Raw genomic sequence first — 22527 nt, 5'->3', positions numbered from 1 at the left:
GAGTGTTCAAAAAGGGCATTCAGATTTTGACATGTTACAGGTATGGCAAACGAGTAGGATTTGACATTAAAAAAACAACAACCAAGGTCAACATTATCTACAGATCCCATAGAGCCACAGAGGTTTGCATAATTTAAAAGTACACGGCATTCCCATGGTTTTAGCAGTTTTACAGATACGGGTACAACATTCTAGGTTTGTGCAAATCCTCATAAATAAGACACAGAAATATCAGTCATCTTTACTTGTTTCTAAGAACTTTTACTCTGTAAAATGTTTGGTCACTCAAAGCTATAAGCTTAAATCACATATCAAATAACACAGGCAATGAAGCCCATCTTTAGACTAGGAACATAACAGTTAATCAGTACAAGCCAGACAAAAAAAAGAAAAATCTAGTGGTCACTGATTTCCCCCCTTTTGAATAGTTCGTAGAACAGAAAGTTTCCCATCGTGTAAGCAGAATAAAAATGTTCTCTATTAAAATCTTATTTTTCCTTTTTTTTTTTTACAGGTTGTCAATTTTTAACTAGTATTATATACATGTGCAGACCTCTTTCCAGCTGCAGAAGTGTTTTTTTTTTTAAACTTTGGCACAGCGCAGACGTTTGGATCCTCGTAGCGTAGTTCAGTACCAGGGTTGTTGTATGTCTGGTGCTTTTCTCGCTTTCACAAAAGATCAGGCAGCCCCCACCCCAAAAAAATTCACAGTAAATCAGAGCCCTTGGACCTGGATATCCACCCCCCCCAACTGCTCTCCCTTCCTTGCTTCCAGGCAGCTAGAAAGAAAAAAAACCCTATAAGCGAGCAACTGCGCACCAGTCAAGCAACAAAACTCTTCACTTCTAAAGGAGCCTAATCGTTTTGGTCACCTGCAATTACAGTACACCAGGGACAGATTCATTCATTTGCTCCATGCTGATTTCAAATCTATACCCACGAAGACAGAAGCACCATTCCCATGGTTCAAACACAGCATGATGCACGAATGCAAAAACAGGACAAACTAAGATGTTTCATTGTATGCATCAAAAGAAAATGTTTTTAAAAACCTGCCGGGGCTTCACTGAAGCAAGCCTGGGATTTCAGATCTCTTGTGCTATTCAGTGCAAATCTTTCAACCCTGTATCCTAAGGAGAGTATCAAATGACTAGAACTGTATTTTTTCACCCAGAAGCTGGGAAGAATGCCATTTTTGAAAGGGATCATGTAACAGTCGGGAAGTCCTGTAGCTGCATCTTGTCACAGGGCTGGCTTGGGGCCTTGTGATGCCGTGCCACCGTTCTCTCTGTTCATAGCAAAGCTAGGGGGAAATCAGGCTGTAAACAAATACAACACAGACAAAATAACAGGAATCTCACAGTACTGTCAGGCCAAAATGCTTTGCAAACTTAAAATCCGAAATATAAAGAGAAACAACACTGTCGTACGCACAGGGCTCAGTTAATCAGCACCAAAACGCTTTCTACCTCTGGAAAGGGAAGTCGCCTGGGTCCCAAGAGTTACTGGGACCAGAACCAAAGAAGCCTAATAAGCGTCCTCAGGCCTGTGTGCTAAAAATAGAAGACACGTCTAAAGCAGAATGGGAAGTGGTCTATGACCTCCAAACTCTGCTCAAGTTCTCATTCATTTCCACACGTCAATGGCCGCAGGACTTGTTTACTGGTATTTTTCGTTTCATGTGCTTCTCAGAGCAAGTGTAAAGTACTTCCTAGAAAGCATCTAAAATGTTTTTTAAAAGCCTACCCTGCAGTAAATTGTGAGCCAATTGATCATCCGAATGGATACATTTTAAGTAGATTCACGTATTTCAAAAGTGTCAATACAGCTGCCTTTCTGAGATTTCAAAGTACGGAACGGCTTGTGGTTTAATAAAAGAAAATGGTATCACCCTCCTAAGATGCAGCTAAGCAGGAAGGCAAAATCATGCCCCAGTTATGGCAGCAGCTTATAACTTTGAGCAAGAGCAATTGTTCAGAATGTGGTGGCTTTCTTTGCCAATACTGATTTCTGCCTTTTTTAACGCTCACACCAGATTACTGTATTTCTATCTTGGGCAAAGATCTAGCATGCTCAAGGGCCCTGCTGAAGGACAACAGGAAAGATTCTGTGGATGCTACTGGACCTTAATGGCAGATACAACTTGGAAACAGGCAGCTAAATATCCTCACTCCCACCAAACAGGCCCGGCACTGAAATGAACTGGTGAAGAACACCCTTGTGAGATGTTAAGAACCGCATAAGACTGGCTGACTCATTCTATTCCTCAGTGTATACTTTTTCACAACTTAAAAAAAGTCTCTTAGTCCATGCTAAATTATAAGTTTTGTTTTTCCAGTTCAAGAAATGAAGATATGTTCAGGTAAACCCCTGCAGAGGCAAGAAGTTAAGGAAAACTTACGAGAGCCAGACTGCAGAGGGGGGGGGGGGTCACTGTGAGAGCACTCTGGACCCCAGAGCTGGAAGAGAAGCAACAGCCCACTCAGTCAGAGGAATTGAGGGGTGAGGGTGATGGAAACTGCTGTCAAGTCACAGCTGACTGATGACGACTCCAAGGGCTTCCAAGGCAAGAGGCGATCAGAGGTGGTTTGCCATTTCCTGCCTCTGCATGATGACCCAGGTATCACTTGGAGGTCTCCTATCAAAATACGAGCCATGGCCAACCCTCCTTAGCTTCCGTGTCCTGACGAGAGCAGGCTAGCCTGGGCTATCCAGGTTAGGGTGAACTGAGGGGTAAGCCACTACAAACAAGTGATAGAATGGAACCAGCCTGTTCGTCTGTGAAGTAAAAGGACACTGGCCAGAACAAGGCTTTCTACAGGCAGGAATTATGACTCTGGATTACATTATTTGATTCCTAAGTGAGGAGCCTTTCTCCAAGGAAAAGAATTTTTAGATCCAGCAACGTGTGTGTAAAATCTCAGTATCCTTCATCCTCCAGCTCAGTATTCAGTTCTCCTCTCGCAACAAACTGTCCACCTTTTCTATGGCTCTGCTCAGCCTCTTCGCTGTTCACAGACCCCTCCCCCTTGACCTTACTAGTTCTGCCCCTGGGTGGGAGCTGAGCCCCGCCCCTGCCTCATGGCATGTATGTGCCGTCCAAAAGTTCATATTCCTACCAAGGGACTGCTGACAAGATGGCATTACACTGGTTCTCATTTGTGCCTGATGTTTCTTCTGGCATGAACATACTAACAAACTCCCAAGGGCAACGTATTTAATTAACTGGGGCAAAAAGGGTAGACATGAAATTGCAATTCATATCCCAAAACCTTCCCATGCAAGACCTAGATAAACCCAGCATTGATTCCATGCTTCCTTTGGCTTTAAATTCAGCCTTCTCCTATGAGGAGACACAAAGGTCTGGTAGAAGGATGGGCACTGGATTGCCATCTTCTGAGCTCCAGCTCCCACAAGCATCTTTGAGCCGAACATGTCACCCACGAGCTGTTTCTCTGACCATCCATGAAATCAAAGTGCTCTTATGACCACATCCCTTAAGAAGAACGAGGATTGACCGTCTCCTAAATAAAATTTCTTAGGATGTGGCAAAAATACAGTGGCAATACTAAGCAGCGCTGAACATTTTGTGAGACGTGTTTTAGGAAAGCTGTGGAATTTCAGCCAGGGGGCAGGAGATGAATGAGTGAGCCAAAACTGAAGTATGAGCCCAGTTTGGTTAGCAGCAAAGTCAAACTGAGCACATTAGACCAGGGGTTTCAAACTCATTTGTTATTAGGGCCGAATCTGACATAAACGAGACCTTGTTGAGCCAGGCCATGTTGGGCTGGGCCACGTGTGTACCTATTTAAGATTAGGTAGCAGAGATATAAACTTTATAAAGAACACAAATACAATTAAAAAAAAAACGTAAAACATTCTTAAAACGTTAGCACTCATTGGTCTTAAAGATGCTTTCTTTTTATTTCCTGGGCAAAGGAAGCTCTGGCTCTTGCCTTCCTTCCCCAGGGGACTGGGGGGGGGGAGCCTCAGCCAATAGAAGGAAGAGAGGCTCAGCTCAGTAGCTCTGCTGTGCAACTGAGAAAACCTGTCAAAGCAAGCTTTTCCTGCCCCCTTCTTCCCCAAGGGAGGAGCCTCAGCCAATGGAGAAAATAAGAGGTTTTGCTCTGTAGCTCCTGTGCAATTGAGCAAGCCTTGCAAAGCAAGCCGTGATGCAGAAGGAAGCAAGAGAGAGAGAGAAGGAAGCAGATGACAGAGTTGCTCAGGGGCCTGAAAGGAGCCCTCCGGGGGCCTGATTCGGCCCCCAAACTGCATGTTTGACACTCCTGCATTAGACTTTCACAGGTCTGAGAACAAATCTTGTTTTTTGTTGGAAATGGTGACGTTTGCATGAACACAGAAGGCACTAACTAACCCATGACTGGTGGCCTTTTTGCACTTATACCATGATATGTGTGTGTGTACTGTGTGTTAGTCGTTCCTGATTTGTGGTGACCGTATGAAAGAATGCCCTCCAAAATGTCCTATTGTCAATAATCTCGTTCAGAGCCAGGTCTTGCAAACCGAGGGTGATGACTTCCTTTATTGATTCAGTCAATCTCATCTTAGGTCTTCCTTTTTTCCTGCTGCCTTCAACATTTCCCAGCATTATTGTCCTTTCCAGAGAGTCCTGTCTTCTCATAATGTCATCAAAATATGGTAGTTTAGCCTTTTTAGCTTCTAGGGAGAATTCAATCTTGATGATACTATTTTGGTACTCTTAGCCCCAGGTCTACAAATACCCGGAGACAGATTTCCAGTGAGCTTAGAAATCAGTTTTCAAAATAAATTTTTCTTGTTGCTGTTCAGTTGCACAGTCAAGTCCGACTTTTTGTGACCCCATGGACAAAGTCTCGCCAGGCCCTCCTGTCTTCCACCATCCTCCAAAGTCTGCTCAAATTCGTGTTTGTTACATTAGTAACACTGTCCAGCTATCTCATCTTTTGCCGTCCCCTTCTTCTTTTGCCTTCTGTCTTTCCCAATATCAGGATCTTCTCCAGAGAGTGCTCCCTTCTCATTTGGTGGCCAAAGTATTTGAGCTTCAGCATCTGACCTTTCAGGGAACAGTCTGGGTTGATTTCCCTTAGGACTGACTGATTTGATCTTCTTGCAGTCCAAGGGACTCTCAAGAGTCTTCTCCAGCACATCTATTGTTCTGCGCTCGGCCTTCCTTATGGTCCAGCTCTCACACCATACATTACTACTGGGAGTACCATCGCTTTGACTATACAGACTTTTGTTGGCAGGGTGATGTCTCTACTTTTTATTATACTGCCCAGGTTCACCATAGCTGTCCTCCCAAGGAGCAAACGTCTTTTAATTTCATGGCTATAGTCACCATCTGCAGTGATCTTGGATCCCAGAAATGTGAAGTCTGTCACTACTTCCACGTCTTCCCCTTCTATTTGCCAAGGTGTGATGGGGCTAGATGCCATGATCTTAGGGGTTTTTTTGATGTTGAGCTTTTGTGGATCACATTTAGTATGGGTTCTCAGCTGTGGCCTGTCCATCTTGGGTCACCCTGCATGGCATAGCCCACAGTCTCATTGAACCACGCAAGCCCTCTCGCCATGACAAGGCAGCAATCCATGAGAAATTTAGCATTCCTTAAAAAAAATTTTTTTTGAGCCTGATAACAGAAAACTCTCCGTGTACTTGTTGGCTTCTGCCTTAAAACCAGATGGAAGAGAAGGATGTCCTTTCTGTGAAAACAAACAGACATCCCCAGGGTTTTAGCATGAGCCCACAAGGTATACAAATATGCCCTCTTCTGGAGAGAGATGTTTAGTTTTTATACCGAAAAGTCAACACAAGATGATATACAGTGCAACCCATGCAGGGTTACACCATTTTAAAGCCACTGACTTCAATGGACTTAGAAGGGAATATAACTCTATTTTTCAGATTGCACTGTTAAGAGAATCATCTTCAAAAGATCCATTCTGAATCTTGCTCCAATCTTTCTAGTGGGCTTAATTCAAGGAAAGTGTCTTCAGGACTGCACTGTTAACCGTGCCATTTCCACATCAGAAAACTGTTATGAATAAAACATCACTTAGCGACAGTTAGGCTTGAGAACTAGATCAGCATTTCCCACTGGATGGTGACCAGCTCTTAAGATACATTCACCGTTGGGAGAGTGGAGCAGGACAAATGATCCTGTGACAGAAAAAACAAACACTGTAATCAATCCTGCTTTTCGCACCCTTGGAAGTCGCCACCCGGCAATGCCTCTAAGCAAGTCCAGACATGCTCATCTCTGCCTTATTTCATCCTGTGCATTAGCAGGGATTATTTCCCCTATAGCTCCAGCCATTGTGAAAAGAGAATGTCTTTGAACGCATTTAGAACGAACAGTATCCGGCCCCCGTTTATCTGGCATTGAGGAACTGGCTAGCAATGACAGAGTCAAGTGCGGATGCAAATCTGGCTCCCAGCAAGCTTTTCCCTTCTGCAGATCAAAATCGCAAAAGCCTGGATATGCATGCTCCCCTCGGCTCACAGCACGTCTCAACCCCCAACTGGCAAGAACCATGGTATAATGACTTCACATGCATCGACACAAGCATCACTACCCTCATATAACCTGAAACCATTCTTGGAAGTGAGTTTGCAGTTTATGCTTTCACGGTGGGCCCATTCCTTGGAAACTACCTGCCAGAGTGAGTAAGTAGGGCACCTTGCCACATTTTTGAAGGCATGTAAGACAGTCCCAGGGAGGAAAGGCGGCATGGCATAGTCCAAGGACCCCAACATGGTGCTTGTGGGCACTATGGTGCCCACTGACACCTTTCCTGGTGCCCACCAAGTGTTTTTTTGGAAAGTGCTTTAGAAAGTGTTTTTTTCAGAACATGGGCAAAGCCAGGTGGGACTTTTGCCCAGCATAGTTTCTGATTGGCCACTGGAGATTTGATTGACTGTGCAGATTTGTAAAAATGTTGCATTGGCAGCAGTTGCCACCACAGCACAAGGCACTATACTGTGTGACTGCAGGGAAGCTGCAGTAGCCGTTGCATGGCAGGGTCTGGTTCCTATGGCAGCCATTTTGTGGCCGTTGTTATGTGGTTGTGGCCCACCGTGTTTTGTCAGAATTCCAGAGGTGCCCACAGGATCAAAAAGGTCAGGGACCTCTGGTGTAGCCCAATCCCATAAGATCTCAGAAGCTAAGCCAGGTCAGTACCTGGATGGGTGACCATCAAGGAAGACTCCGCAGAGGAAGGCAATGGCGAACCAACTCTGCTTGCCTTGAAGTGGTCACCAGTTTCAGAACGTTTGGTGGAGGGCGAATTTCTTAGCAGATCTGCTCATGAGGTTGCTGATCCTGTGTATTTTAACTCTTTGGTAGATTAAGTCTGAGTGTTTTCATATTGATCAACTGCGTTTTAAATCTTTTACAATTTGGTTGCTACATTGTTTGCCACATTGAGTCCAAGAAGATAAGGCTGGACAGAAAAGCCTTAAATAAATAAGTTAAAAGAGAACCCTGGTTAGCATTAACCTTGGTTGTTGCGCTTGCAATGCTAAACCATGATTAATGCCCCAAAAATGGAAGAGCGCACACATTCCTCAGCCAATTTACCAAGAATGTTTTTCAAGAAACCAGCACTATGTCTGCACCAAACCAGAAAGTAGGGCTTCAAGGGCATATCTGAGTGCTGAATTTTTATTTTAACAAATCAAAGTTCCAATACTTTGTTAGATTTGGACCGTCAGACACTGAAGTAAGGAAATGCAGCTTTCTGGACAGTAACAATGAACAGCAAAAAACAATGATCTACTCAAATGCAGAGCACTTCTGAAAAATGATGCCAAAATAAAGCTGAGACCCAAATTCATTATAGGCAGCGTTGCCTGACCTAGTTGCGGAACCGCAGGGGTAGCTAACTGCCTCAGCTCGTTTCCACTTAGTCTAGTCATGCTAGCTGTACAATCTCCCCACTAGGGCTGCCGCCGCAAAGGGAGACAAAGGGAACCGTGTGAATTACTTAGCAACACTCAAAGCTAGAAAAACAGGAACGGCACCCTTGAACTCCTCCTATGAATTCAAACAGTGGAATCGTGGCCAAAACTTGTAGACTCTGAAGTATTCTTTCACGAATCTGTAGCTGTTCTGAATCTTCAGTTTCATACCTGCTGCAAACCCAGAAGTTTCTAAGACAGAAGTTGTTGATATCTGTCATGGGTGCCATGAATTGTCTTGCTAACTCCTCCTCATTTTGGTTTACAAGTGTCTTGACTGGGTTGGATCACTGACTCCCAATCATGAGAACTCTGGTATAATTCACATTCTGAAGATTGCCCATGCTTGAAGTCAAGAGGGAAGCAGCTAGCTTTCTTGCCTCTTTGCTGAATGATAGCCAGAGGACTGAGTGAGACAGAAGGGTCCTGAACTTTCTTTTTCACTTGACTGCACTGTTTGAAGGGTTGCACAGAATTAGAAGAAGCCTGCTTTCCCCCTCTCCCTCTCTGTTCATGCTTAAGAAAGTTTAAGCCTTCCTCAACTTAGTCTTGAGAACTCCTGGTCTTCTAAACCAAGGGATGGCCAAAGGGAAGCTTGCAGGCAGGGCTTTTTTTGTGGCAGGAACTTCTTTGCATATTAGACCACACCTCCCTGATGTAGCCAATCCTCCAAGAGCTTACAGTAGGCCCTGCACTAAGAGCCCTGTAAGCTCTTGGAGGAATGGCTACATAAGAGGGGTGTGGCTTAATATGCAAAGGAGTTCCTGCTATAACCCCCCCCCCCCCGCTTGCAAGTATAATTCAATGTCCATCTTGATCCCATTCAAGTCTCCCCTGCCCTTCTGTATGCAACACCACTTCTGACCTGATGTTGCTGGAAACCCCAACAGAACCAAAGTTGCTGGAAAGCCCAACTGTACTAATGTGGTATATAAGAATGTTAAAATTATATACACAAAGGAGTATGAGTTATGGAATCATTGCAAAATTGTATGCGGAGGAAACAAATGCTTTAGACATGATCAGACATCTCCCAGGAGTCTGGTACCTTTCCTGTTTTGACATAATCCTCTTCAAATGTTTTCGGAAACCTCTAAAGATACAAAGTTTCTGACTTAATATCAACATATCAATTACCATTGCCACAGATGCAATAGCAAAAGCTCTTAAATCAGGAGAAACCACAGACCAGATTAGCTGGCCTCAAGATGATTGCTGCCTTCAAGAATGCTTCACACCCCAAAACTCAGCTAATTTCTTTCATGGCTTCCAAACGATGAACGATAGCCGCAACAGTTACAATTCGTACTCCTCTTTCCCGTTGTATAAAATTACATGCCACATTAGTGCAGTTGTGCATTTGCAGTTTGATCAGATCTGCGATCGCTATTCTTTCTTGTTTGCAATCACCACTTCTTACCTGACAGGTGCTCTTCCCCCAGAAAAAGGATGTGTCAGTCTTGAGGCAGCCAGGTAAGACGTGGCGCCTCACAGGCCACCCTTGGACCAGATCATGCAGGTCCTCAAGCAAGATGGGAAAACTGCCAAGGTGCTGGCAGTCTGGTGGGCACTGCTCTGAAGACAGGAGGGGCACCAGCCAGCAAGACTGCAAAGCTCGGCTCTCCTCAGCCAAACTACTTGGTATGTACATCTGAGGCGGCAGAGGAGAATAAAGAAGCCACGGCCCTCAAAGTGTCCAGCTGTCCCATGCTGAGGAATCCGGTGGTGGCTGCTCTAAGCAAAAGCAATCTGTGCAGATATTTTAATGTTGCTTCTCTTGTTATTTTCAAAAGAAATATGCTAGATGGAATTCTGGGGAGGGGGTTTCCGTATGGAAGGAAACTTCAGCTTACACTTTTCAAAAAGGATGCAATATTGAAAACAAATTTTGGTATTGGCTGCACTATTTTATCTTGTTTTTAAATATGATACATACCAGTTTGATTTCATATATATTTCTTAGAAAAACGTACTCCTGGCCCAACCTTCACTCCCTGAAGACAGCTCAAGAGAGAGTTCTGTAAACCTAGCACATGGCTCCATATGTAACAAAGGTATTCCTCCCTCCCCTCTTTTGTTCTAAAAGCAGTGCTTTTTTTTTTGTAGCAGGAACTCCTCTGCGTATTAGGCCACACATCCCTGATGTAGCCAATCCTCCAAGAGCTTACAGTTGGCCCTGTAATAACAGTTCTGTAAGCTCTTGGAAGATTGGTCAATATGCAAAGGAGTGCCTGCTACAAAAAAAGCCCTAAAAGCAACCCACCCCTCAACAAAAACCATCAAGCAAACCTCACTCCATTGCTGCCACTTTCCTTTGGTATCCTTTATCCCCACCCACCTTGTACTCCTTTGAAATTTTTCCTTATGCTGGAAGGGAGGAAGACAAAACACTTTTGCGAAAGGAACACTACAATCATACCTTTTTGTTTCGCACTTTTTTCCCTCTGGCAATAAGAGGAAAACAATAAAATGCACCTTACAAGGTTTTAAAAAATAAAACATAAGGCAATAAAACATACAGTTCCTAACACGATGTATCCCCTAGCAGTAGAGATATGGAGGACAGCTGAATGTGGGGTGGGTGGGTGGGTTTGTAATTCCAAATTTTGGACTTGCTTTTCCACTTCTGCTAACCAAGACTAAAGTCAGCTGCATAAGTCAGCAACTCAATCCCCCTCTCCAAGAGCGACCTATTTCTAAGTCGGCAGCTCCTAGAACCCCTAGAACCAGCACCAAACGCTTGGTGCAACACAGCAAGATTACGGTTTCCCACAGCCCAGAAACTTACATGTCAGTCTGATTTTGAGAGCCTACGCCTAACATGCCGAGGGGGTTCCCAATTGTCACTGTCATCCGTTTCTTCGTCGTCCTCGTCCTCCTCTTCGTCGTCCTCATCCAGCAGCTCCTCCTCTTCCTCCTCCTCGTCGAACAGCTCGAGGCCTTGCTCTGCTCTCTTCTGCATATCCGCGAACCACTCCCTGACCTGCTCGTATCCCATATGTGATTTGGCAACCAGCTCATCGAGGTCCTGTTCATTAAGGAATTTGTGTTTTAGGTAATAATCCTTCAGGATCGCTTTTCCAGTTTTAAATTTGATGACCGGAGTCCGGTCCCAGTGTTTGATCCTTTTGTTGTTCCCTCTGGCTCGCCCGCGAGGCCTTCCTCTCCCTCTTCCCTTTGGTCTTCCTCGCCCTCTCCTCCTGGAACCGCTTTGACCATTCACACTATTTGCATTGGCCCCTTGATAGGAGTAGTACCATTTCAAGCCACCGTTTTTCCACGCATAACGAGTATCTCCAAACCAACTAACAATCTCTGGTCGAGGAAGTCCGCTTTCTTCAGCCAACTTGTCATATTCTTCTGCGGACGGCCACTGCGTCCGGACAAATGACATTTTCAGCATATGGAGCTGCTCTGGGGTCTTCTTACTTAGCTTTCCCGACTTCTGAGTCCCTTCGCCACCAGATGTCTCTGTGGATGTTTCCTTTGAGATGCTTCCATTGCTCTCGTTTAGTTCCTCACTTTCCTCGCTTAAACTTTTGGACTTCTTCTGTTCCGTGAACCAAGCATCGATCTCTTGCCTGGTGAGATTAGTTTCTGACATTAATCTAGCCAGTTCATCATCTGTAAGGATGGAATTGTTTTGAAAACTGTCTTCGAGGACTTGCAGCTGCTTGGGGGTCTTCTCTTTGAATTTCTGTGTGGTGCCATCAGAGGCATTCCATGACTGCTTCTGCTGCGGTGAGGCCAGGGTTGGGGATTCGTTTGTTTCATCACTCGAATCAATGATGATAGGGCAAGAATCGTTGCCGAGATTATTATAATGGTTATGCTTTGAGTTTCGCTGGTTGTACCTGGTGTCACTGAACCATTTTTTGATCTCCCCCTTCGTCAGGCCTGTTATTTTCATGAGCCTGGTTATCTCAGAATCTTGAGGAAAGTGATTTTTCAGGTAGCTGATTTTTAGCTCCGTCAGCTGCTCTTTTGTTTTCTTTGCACGCGCTCCAGCAGAGTCTGCATTTGCTATCACCACTTCCGATTTTGTAGGCTGAGGGGCAGGGACAGCAGCCGGGACAGCGGCTACTTGCTTGGTTTCAGCGACAGGCTGTGCAGTTTGGACCTGCGCTTTCTGCAGTTGGGGCTGATTTGGGACCCCTGCCACAGTCAAGGCTATCGGGGTTGTCACCGGAAGCGTACCTGCACCAGCAACCTGTGTAAGAACTAGGCTGGGCTGGCCAACAATTTGGCAGGTCTGCAGAATGGAAGGCAGACCGTTGCCGGCTGTTGAAATGTGTGCCGGTATCACCGTAATTGTTTGAGGGACAGTGTGCACAGTGCCATTGAACTGCTTCCTCCTCGCTTCTTCCACTTCCTCAGGCGTCCAGCTGACCCCATGTTTCAAACGCTGGGCAGAGAACCAGATCTTGATCTGCTCCTCGGTATATTTTGCTTGATTAGCAAGAAGTGTAATCTCTGACACGGTTGGATAGGGAAACTTGCTGTAGGTGTTAAGCAAGAGGGCGTTGTTATCCAAAGCACTGTTGTAGGTAGGAATGCTGTTGACAGGGATCAAGACTTTTGAAATTAGGTTGGAGTTCTGCGGAGATGCTATGGTGGCGATCACTTGTGTAGGTTGAATCAATGTGGTGGGGTTCACAATTGTGCTAATAGTCTCCGTAGCCGGTGTATTACTTGTGCTGGTGTCTGTAGCAGTAGAAACTGGCTTTTCTATTATTTCCTCACAGTCTGGGTCAGTTTCAGTATCTTTTTCTTCCCCAGGGCGTTCCTCGGCAGCACCGTGAAGAACAGCAATCCGCTTGGCCTCATTCTTGTTTTTCATCATTTTCATAATGGGGGTTTTGCTAATCGAGATGCCTGAATTGGGAAACTCAGATCCTTCTGTCTCTTCAGCTTTGTCCTCATGCACGAAGCTCCCATCAAAAGTGAGGTCATTCACCGTCTGCTCGAAGATTGTCTGGTTGTTACGTCTCACCATGGTCAGTTTAAAGTTCTCCTCGCCAGGGTGGTGCTTCACATTATGTTCCGAAAGAGCATCATACCTTTTGGTGACAAACCTGCATTCGAGACAGACGTAAGAAGAACTCAGTACAACGTTGGGGTGCTCGGAGTCAACGTGGAAAGTAAACATATTGAGATCTGTAGTCTGAAATGTGCAGTATTTGCATTCGTATCCTCCTTCAACTTTTTTGTTTGGCTGATTGTCCGAGTCCACGTATTCTCGAGAATCCTCGTCGCTCATCACACTTTCTGCCGGTGTGGTCACAGGTGGTCCTTCCTCAACATCAGACACGGCTTCCAAGTCTGGATCCGGCTCACTTGCAAGCACCATGCAGGGTACGGTGGATTTTCGTTTACTTGCCATTCTAATGCAGTTAAATATACATATATATATATATCTATATATATATATCAATGGAACCAATGTTGGTAATGCCACTTCACAATTTCCATATGCTTGGTTTTACTATAATGGCTTTAAGGTAGAACAAGTCAATGCATGGCAAACTCTGCACATTTATCACGTCAGCAGCATTGTTGTAGTGCAACTAGGTAAGACTGTCACTTGCAGTCAGGAGGATATAAGAAAGAGCAGCAACTTCTTAACATCTGCACCTGCATTAGAAAGAAAAAGAAAATTAGATTATTTCTACGGAGTTGCTGCTGTTGCATTAAACCAAATGCCATCCTACATCTTCAGCTGTATCTTATTCCAGCTATTTTAACGAGACTAACCACAGGACTATTGCAAACTGCGTTACACATGGAACTCCAAAGCAAGACACAATACACCAGGGAACTGATCCTGACCTGGATGGCCCAGGCTAGCCTAAATCTTGTTAGATCTCAAAAAGTGATTAGGATTTGGATGAGAGGTCACCAAGTAAGTCCTAGGTTGCTATGCAGAGGCAGGCAACGGAAAACCACCTCTGAACGGCTCTTGCCTCGAAAACCCTACGGGGCTGCCGTAAGTCGGCTGCAACTCAATGGCACTTTCCACCACCAAAACCTGCAAATCGCCTCCCCCCAGTCAGCAACCAAGTCTTATTAGTTGCTAAGGACAGTCAGCTAATTATTTTTAAGCGCATGCAGAGCAAACTCATCAGTCACCCGGAAACAATGCCCACTGAATGCTGTTATTTATTTTGGAAAATCTGCTTCTCCAAACCAGCTCACAACTAAAACAATAAAACAGAACCAAGCCACACCATAAAACCAAGTCAATAAAAACAAATCACGCCAATAAAAACAAATCAATCAAACAAGTCCAGTCAATAAAATCATGCCAATTAAAGCAAGCCTGGGCATACAAACAGCCAGTTTGGTGTAGTGGTTAAGTGCGCGGACTCTTATCTGGGAGAACCGGATTTGATTCCCCACTCCTTCGCTAGCATCTGCTGGAGTGGCCATGGGTCAGCCATAGTTCTCACAGAGCTGTCCTTGAAAGGGCAGCTTCTGTGAGAGCTCTCTTAGCCCTACCCACCTCACAGGGTGTTTGTTGTGGGGGAGGAAGATAAAAGAGAATGTGAGCCACTCTGAGTGGAGGGCAGAATATAAATCCAATGTCTTCTTCTAAGCCATACTGATAAAACAGTCTGCAGGCTAGGAGTAGTTCCAGCAGCTGGATCTGCTGAAAAATTTGGTAAACATTTTTAAAAATATGTGCTCAACACTGGGGGGGGGGAAGGGGGAGCACAGCAAGACTCACTTACTGGAGAGTGTTCCCCCTACCGTAAAAGAAAACTGTCTATTTTTTTTTTAACATGAGTTTGACTAGGCCATTCTTCAACTTTGTGTTATGGGAAATGAAGAAGATGAAGAAGATATTGGATTTATATCCCGCCCTCCACTCCGAAGAGTCTCAGAGCGGCTCACAATCTCCTTTACCTTCCTCCCCCACAACAGACACCCTGTGAGGCAGGTGGGGCTGGAGAGGGCTCTCACAGCAGCTGCCCTTTCAAGGACAACCTCTGCCAGAGCTATGGCTGACCCAAGGCCATTCCAGCAGGTGCAAGTGGAGGAGTGGGGAATCAAACCTGGTTCTCCCAGATAAGAGTCCGCTCACTTAACCACTACACCAAACTGGCTCTCCAAATGACCGTTAAGGTCCACTGGTTCTTTGTGAAGAATCAAAGTTTTCAAACTCAGCACCCAACGCACATGAAAAAATGACTCAACTTACAATATAACTTTCTCTTGCTACCCTTTATGGTGCCCCAAATCCAGCATCCTGCAGGAAGGCACTTCATCTTACCTATATGGGTTAAGGCACTGGGAGTGCAAGTCCTATATTGGGAGCCTAACCAAGCAGCAGGCAGCAACGGAAAGCTTGTCCTTCTTTTGAGACAACAACACTCACTACCCATCCATAGGATATGAAAACGAAAGAAACGAAGAATGTGGGAGAGCTCAAAAATCACAGCAGGTTGAACACATATTGGTCAGAAGCTTGGATATTTAAAAAATGCACCTGAGATTTGTCTGGACTGTTCTCTGGTCTGAACAGGCCCAGAGACAGAGGGGAAAAAGTAATTTAAATTCGGACAGCGCTAAATACCACATGATAGCCTGATCTCATTAGATCTCAGCAGCTACACAGAGTCAGCCCTGGTTAGTATTTGGATGGGAGACTATCAAGGAAGTCCAGCACTGCTATGCTGAGGCAGGCAATAGCAAACCATCTCTGTTTGTCTCTAGCCCTGAAAATCCTACAGGGTTGCCATAAATCAGCTGCAGTAATGGCAGAAGTAGGGATGGGCATGAATTAGCTATGAACTGAAGTGTGTGAAAAACTCTGGCTAGTTCATGGTTTGTGAAGCAATGTTCACGAACTGAAAAGCTGCCATGAACTTTCACGAATCTTAAAATAGTTTGTGGCAATTTGTGAAGAGCAGAAAGCAAGAGTTTAAATGGCTCCCTGCTTTCTACTCCCTGCCACTGTTATTTTCTGCAGGGAGATCCCTGCTTTCTGCTCCCTCCGAAAAGCGGTGCGGAGCAAAAAGTAGGGGGTCTAAGCAGCTCAGAGCCATTTAATTGGCTGTTTTTTGCTCACTGCTGCTCTTGGCAGAAAGCAGGGGGTTAAATGGCATACAGACATTTAACTGATTGCTTTCTGCTCCCTGCCACTTTTGGTGGGGAGCAGAATGCAGGGGATTAAATAGCTCAGAGCCATTTAAACCCCTGCTTTACACTCCCCATGGAAAGCAGGGGTCACTGATACAAACAGTTTGATTTGCAAACCAACCTCTTGCTTCATGGGTTCAGTTTGTGGTTCAGCCACAAACCACAAACTGAACCACAAAAATGCAGTTCATGCCCATCCCTAGACAGAACATTAAACACAGATACCAGGAGACTCAAAGCCTCCTGATAGCTATTTGCCTCTTGAAAACAGCAGGAGAGTCAGTCTCAGATTTCCTGCTGCCTCATGTAGCTGTGGTCAAGGCTCTATATAGCAATAACAGCCAATTGCTATCACCCTCTCCCATTTATATATATACACCATAATTGTAGTGGAAAGACTGTACATCAAATGCACATCATATTGTCTCAAGCTTGAAATACAAAGCATTGTATTATATTACTAACAAACAAGAGAGGTCAGTGTCAAAACAAAAGTCAGTATGACCAATACAGGCTGGATTGGGCAGAGATTTGAAATATCCTCATTATATTAGCTAAACTAGTGACTTGGGTAGGGTGTGCCCCTCCAAAGAGAGAGTTTGAGAAAGTCCAAGTTTAGAGTAAGAAAATGAGCACAGCCTTTCGCTTGAAAAATAAAATGGACATCTTAAGGCTCTGCCAAGGGAAAATATTAGAAATGGTTTTTATTGGAAATAAGAACTGTGGGCTGGATCCAATCAGTTTTTCTGCTGGTAAAAAGAAGGAAGGAAACGGTTTCCTTTGGCCACCAAAAATGCTGCACTGGAGATCACAAGACCCATATGGACAAAAAGCATTTAGGGCTGGCTCTGTAGTAAGGAGAATTAGGAGTAAGGTCTGTAGTAAGGAAAGGGTTGTGTGAAAAGGTGGCTGGATCCACCAACCCTGTTTCTCTGCTACTGGTACCAACAATTATCCCCTCCAAGTAAACTTTTGAGTCCCAGAACCAGAAGACAACATCAGAAGTCTTTGGCCTCTATGCCAAAGGTGGGGAACCTTTTTTCTGCCAAGGGCCATTTGGATACATATAATATCACTTGTGACCATAAAAAATCATCAACTTAAAAAACAGTGCTCCACTGAGGGAGAACGATTCAGGCTGAGGTCCAGGGCTTTTTTTTGTAGAAAAAGCCCAGTAGGAACTCATTAACATATCAGACCACATCCCCTAATATTAGCATATTAGGTCACACCATCTGGGATAGTCAAGTGCAAAGTGAACTAGTGGTAGCTGGCTCCCACCCCACTCCTCTGTCCCTCACTTCATGTGGAAACTGCAGCTGCTCCCAGCAGACCCTTAAAGGTACCCACATACCCCAGCAGCAGTCCTTCACAATGCCCACCACTCAGGCTCCACAGAGAGAGGGAGGGGTGGAGTAAGGGAGGAAAAAGGGGAAGAAAGAGAAATAAAGAATTGGGGGGAAGAAAAAGGGAAATAAAGAAAGGGGGGAAATGGAAAAAGAAATAAAGAAATGAGGGGGGAATGGAAATAAATGGGAGAAGAAATGGAAAGAAAAGGGAGGGAGGGAGGGAGGGAGGGAGGGAGGAAGGAAGGAAGGAAGGAAGGAAGGAAGGAAGGAAGGAAGGAAGGAAGGAAGGAAGGAAGGAAGGAAGGAAGGAAGGAAGGAAGGGAGGGAGGGAGGGAGGAAGGGAGGGGGGAAGGAAGAGGGGAAGAAATGGAAATAAAGGGGAGAAGGGAAAAAAGAAATGCAGGAAAGAAATGGAAATAAAGAAATGGGGGAATAAAGGGAAAGAAAGAAATGGGAGAAGAAAGAAGAATAAAGGAAAATAAAGAAAGGGCAATAAAGAAATTAGGGGAAGAAAGAGAAATAAAGAATTGAGGTGGAATCTTATCTGAACTGAGACAGTGACTTCTCCAGACCCTGCAGTGATCCTGGTCGCCCAGCTGGGCCCCAGGGAGGCCGCCACACAGTGCGGCTGGGCCCTATGATCATCACCAGCTAGCTGGGCTCCAGGGAGGCTGCCACATGGTTCAGCTCGGCCAGCAATCCCCAAGGGCCAGATCATGATCTCGAGGGCCATAAATGGCCCTCAGGCCAGACATTTCCCCACCCCTGCTCTATGCCCTGTTGATGGACTTCCAGAGGAACTATTTGGCCACTATGTGGGACATGATGTTGGACTAGATGGACCAATGGTCATAACTATATTTTTAATAAAAATATTTAAAGGAAAAAAATCAATACAGTAGGAATACTGGAGGAGGAAACAGCATCTGTACTATAACATTGCTTCAAAATCTTATTTGCACGGCAAACATCTCTTCCTAAAAATGGCAAATGCAATATTTTTCATTGCACTACCAATGAAAAAGTATGAAGTATTCTATTCCCCGCCCTCCCCCCGGAAAAATGGTTATGGAGCCAGGACTGAAAACAAACAAACCCACCCAAATACCTAGTTGCTTACATATTTGAGGCCGTCACCAACAAATCTGGAAGCCAGGACTCAAAAGAGGGCAACAATTTGTTCTGCATGCCTAACACGGCTCAGACTGAATTGCTCAAGCAGTAGAACGCACCCCCCCAATGCCAAGAGGAGGGGCCAATAGCATTTTGTGCACAGGGGATCCACTGTTCATCACAACCCCTGCGGGGCCCTTTGGCTGTAATGGTGCAGACAACATGGTTGACTGGCCTAATGAAGTATTCTGGCAAGGTACACATGCAAATATTCCAGTTACCTAAAAATCTCTTTATCAGGCAGATCAAAATATTTGAACTTTTTTTCAAGTTCTGTTGTTATAACTCAATAATCTGAATTCTACTTGCTTGTAATAAGATTTTTGTAGCATTTCCATGGGTAGACAAAATGACAAATTGGAGCTGGCAAACATGGAATTGACCCAGGGGGCTAGATAATGATAAATCATGGAATGGATAAATGCGGGGTTCTGTTTTACTGCCCTTTGTTTTTGTCATTTGTACATTCGGATACACAGTGACAAAAACACTGAATTTCTAGTACTGTGAAAACCAGGAAGATAACTTTGAAATTTCATTTGCCCCTTCTAGATGGAACTAAAGAGTATTAGGCTGTGATTTCAGGCATTGTGATCCTTCTAGAATGTATTTTTAAAAAATCAGCTCTTTAGGCAGCAAGAAACTGGACGCACTACAGGGCTGCCAATAGATGTTTGCTTGATCCCTTCTAGTAAGCTAGAATTCCCTCTGCTTGAAAAAGCAAGGTCGAGTTGACCCATTAAAGTGAGAAAAACATTGATTAAAGTTTTATTTGCATTCTTCTAAAATTCCTTGCGCCTGTGTCTTGATTAGGATATCTGTCCTATTTCATCCCCTCCCTCCTATCACTTGTAATTTATTTTAGGAGGGAAATGCAGGTCATACACCAAATTTACTATTTAATAGTTCAAAACATTTGCATGCCTCCTTTCCACTCAGCTTAGGGTCCCCAAGGTAGGGGAACAATTAGAAACATTAGAAAAGGAAAGGTACCCTGTGCAAGCACCAGACCTTTCTGACTCTGGGGTGACGTTGCTTTCACAACGTTTTCATAGTAGACTTTTTACGGGATGGTTTGCCATTGCCTTCCCCAGTCATCTACACTTTCCCCTCAGCAAGCTGGGTACTCATTTTACCGACCTCGGAAGGATGGAAGACTGAGTCAACCTCGAGCCGGCTACCTGAAAACCCAGCTTCCACCAGGGATCGAACTCAGGTCATGAGTAGAGCTTAGGACTGCAGTACTTACTACAGCTTTAACACTCTGTGCCACGGAGCAGAAACATTAACCCCAGCTTTAGAAGCACATATACAAAACACATATGAGTGAGACAAAACACATAAACAGAAGGAGAGTCAGTGATGGAACACCCAACAAAACACCACTGGTGGAAGACCAAGGGGGGAAATGAATATCCCTGGGGAGGGACTTCTATAACCCTGGTGCTACAACCTTGGTGACCTGGGGAGGAAGTTCCGCAACACTGGTCCCCTTCTCAGGTTGCCACCCATCTAACCTACAAACGCAAGGCCTCCAAAGATAACTGGAGTGGGCGAGTAAGTCCATATGAGAGTAGGGAGTCCTTATGGTATGCTGGCCCCCAAGCTGTTATACAGCTTTAAAGATCTATACCAGTGCCTTGAAGAAGATGACGACTACAGATTTATACCCCGCCCTTCTCTCTGAATCAGAATCTCAGAGTGGCTCACAATCTCCTTTATCTTCCTCCCCCACAACAGACACCCTGTGAGGTGGGTGGGGCTGAGAGAGCTCTTACAGCATCTGCCCTTTCAAGGACAACTGCGAGAGCTATGGGTAACCCAAGGCCATTCCAGCAGGTGCATTAAATTGGGCCTGAAAGTGAAATGGAAGCTAGAACGGGTGGAACAAGATTGGAGTTGCATGGACCCAGACTCCAGTGTTGTCTGGGTCAATTTTACCTCCACTGAAAAGAAAACAGAAACTTAGCACGTAGAGTGAAACTGACAGCATTATATTTTCCTAAATGTTATGTATCTCACTGGTGCCTTTGCTGCTGTTCCATTAGAAATTAATATAGGATTGGTTTGTTTTCTGGAGGCCGGCTCAATGCAATCGAGGAGAATTTTTAAAAAATCGATGACTCACTAAAGCAGGGAGCTCCTGGATGGGGAGCAGATCCAACTGAGGCACCCTTTCCTGTGCAGCATCTTTCCCCACCCTGTTCTTGCTAACCCTCAGGAATGGAGCAGGGACTTTCTGCTATTAACCTGGTTTCTTGATTTTACCTTCCTTTGCTTGCTAATCCCCTGGGCAGTCAGCCCTTCCTTGCACAAGGGGTTGTTGCCAAGGCATGCAACAGAGCCTGAGATGTGAAAACACCAAATTAGCTTTAAAAAAAAGATTTATAAAGGATTATATTTTTTTTTAAGTGAGTAACTGTAAGTAACTTGCAGTTTTCAGAACAATGAACAGTTTTGCCTGAGCTTGGTTTGCAGAAAAAAATACCTTCCTGGGCTAATGGAGTAAAAGGAAACCGAACAAGAAAATAATAACCAAGTCCTTGGCATGACAAGTGTGAATTGGTCCTCAGTTCACCTACCATTACCTTATTATTATATACCCAGGGCTTTTTTTGTAGCAGGAACTCCTTTGCATATTAGGTCCCAACCCTCTGAGGTAGCCGATCCTCCAAGAGTTTACAGGGCTCTTAGTACAGGGCCTACTGTAAGCTCCAAGAGGATTGGCTACATCAGGAGGGTGTGGCCTAATATGCAAAGGAGTTCCTGCTAGAAAGAAAGCCCTGTATATACCTAATCTGGATTAAGCCCTGACTGGAGAGCCGAGGGGTTATGAAGGCCCTAAGGCTGGATACCCTGGCAAAACAGAAGAAATCATAATGAACTTGGGGTGCAAAGCCTGCAGTTCAAGGCAATTGTGTACTCTGTGGCCTATTTCTACATTTCCCAGTTTGTGGTTTTCAACTCAGAAGCGTGTCACAAAGCCTGTGAAATCAGGTTGCAGGCTCCTGCGGTTTTATTGATTTGAGCAGATTTTTGCTTGAATGTCTCAAGTGACGGTTACAAAACAAGGAAAACGTCACATGCACAAAAGTAATCTCTGCCAAAAACCCCAAGTTCAAAATTCACACAACAATAAATCAAATGGGTCATCAGAACGTAAATGTGGACGTGAATCACCACATCAAAAAGGTCGGGAACCACTGGCCTATTTGATCCCCCCACCAAATCAGTCAAATAAATGTACTGTTAGCCAAAGGCTAAGCAGCCAGCCAAAAGAGTTTTGGGTGAACTGGAAGATGAGTCGGAGTCTTAGTTTTCCAGTCAAGCTATCTGTTCCATAACAAATGACTCATCTGAACCATGCGTAGGCAGGCAGCCTAGCAAACCAGTTCTGTGGGCTACTCGCTTTCGCTGCCTTCTTTCCATGAATGAAGCACTGCCTTTCCGTGCTCGTCTTTCCCTTGCCCCAATCAAGTTAATCTAGAGACGACATAAAACGAACTACTCAATGGCGTCATGATTTCAAGTGATAAAGGGCCTCTTTTGTTTTTAATGACAGCATGTACAGCTGTTACTTTTGAGTAGGGCTGCCAACTCTGGGTTGGTAAATTCCTGGAGATTTTGGAAGCAGAGCCTCAGGAGGGTGGAGCTCCAAGAGGGGAGGGAACTCAGTGGGGTAGAATGCCACAGAATCCACCCTCCAAAGCAGCCATTTTCTCCAGGTGAATCAAACTCTGTCGTCTGGAGATCAGTTGTAATTCCAGCGGATCTCCAGGCCCCACCTGGGGGATGGCAACCCTACGTTTGAGTACCGCTGCATGGGAGAAACCAACACTTTCCATTTGAGATTTGAAGGCAGGGCAAGAAATCCCTCAGAGTGAAAAACAGGCAGAAAAAAAAG

The 22527-nt window shown here is 44.8% G+C and overlaps 1 protein-coding gene across 1 annotated transcript in view; it reads right to left on the bottom strand.

The window, feature by feature from the left end:
• Window positions 1-240: 240 nt before the first annotated feature.
• ZHX1 (zinc fingers and homeoboxes 1) overlaps window positions 241-22527 on the bottom strand; it is a 32607-nt gene continuing 10320 nt past the window's right edge. The window contains exon 3 of the mRNA XM_060243249.1: window positions 241-13593. Coding sequence (XP_060099232.1) covers window positions 10751-13342 — 2592 coding nt within the window. The 5' untranslated portion in view covers window positions 13343-13593 and the 3' untranslated portion in view covers window positions 241-10750. The remainder of the gene's footprint in view (window positions 13594-22527) is intronic.

The sequence above is a fragment of the Heteronotia binoei genome, chromosome 7, assembly GCF_032191835.1.
Source record: "Heteronotia binoei isolate CCM8104 ecotype False Entrance Well chromosome 7, APGP_CSIRO_Hbin_v1, whole genome shotgun sequence".
Taxonomy (NCBI): domain Eukaryota; kingdom Metazoa; phylum Chordata; class Lepidosauria; order Squamata; family Gekkonidae; genus Heteronotia; species Heteronotia binoei.
Note: the sequence above shows the minus strand (reverse complement) of the source record. Positions and strands in the feature narration are given on the sequence as shown.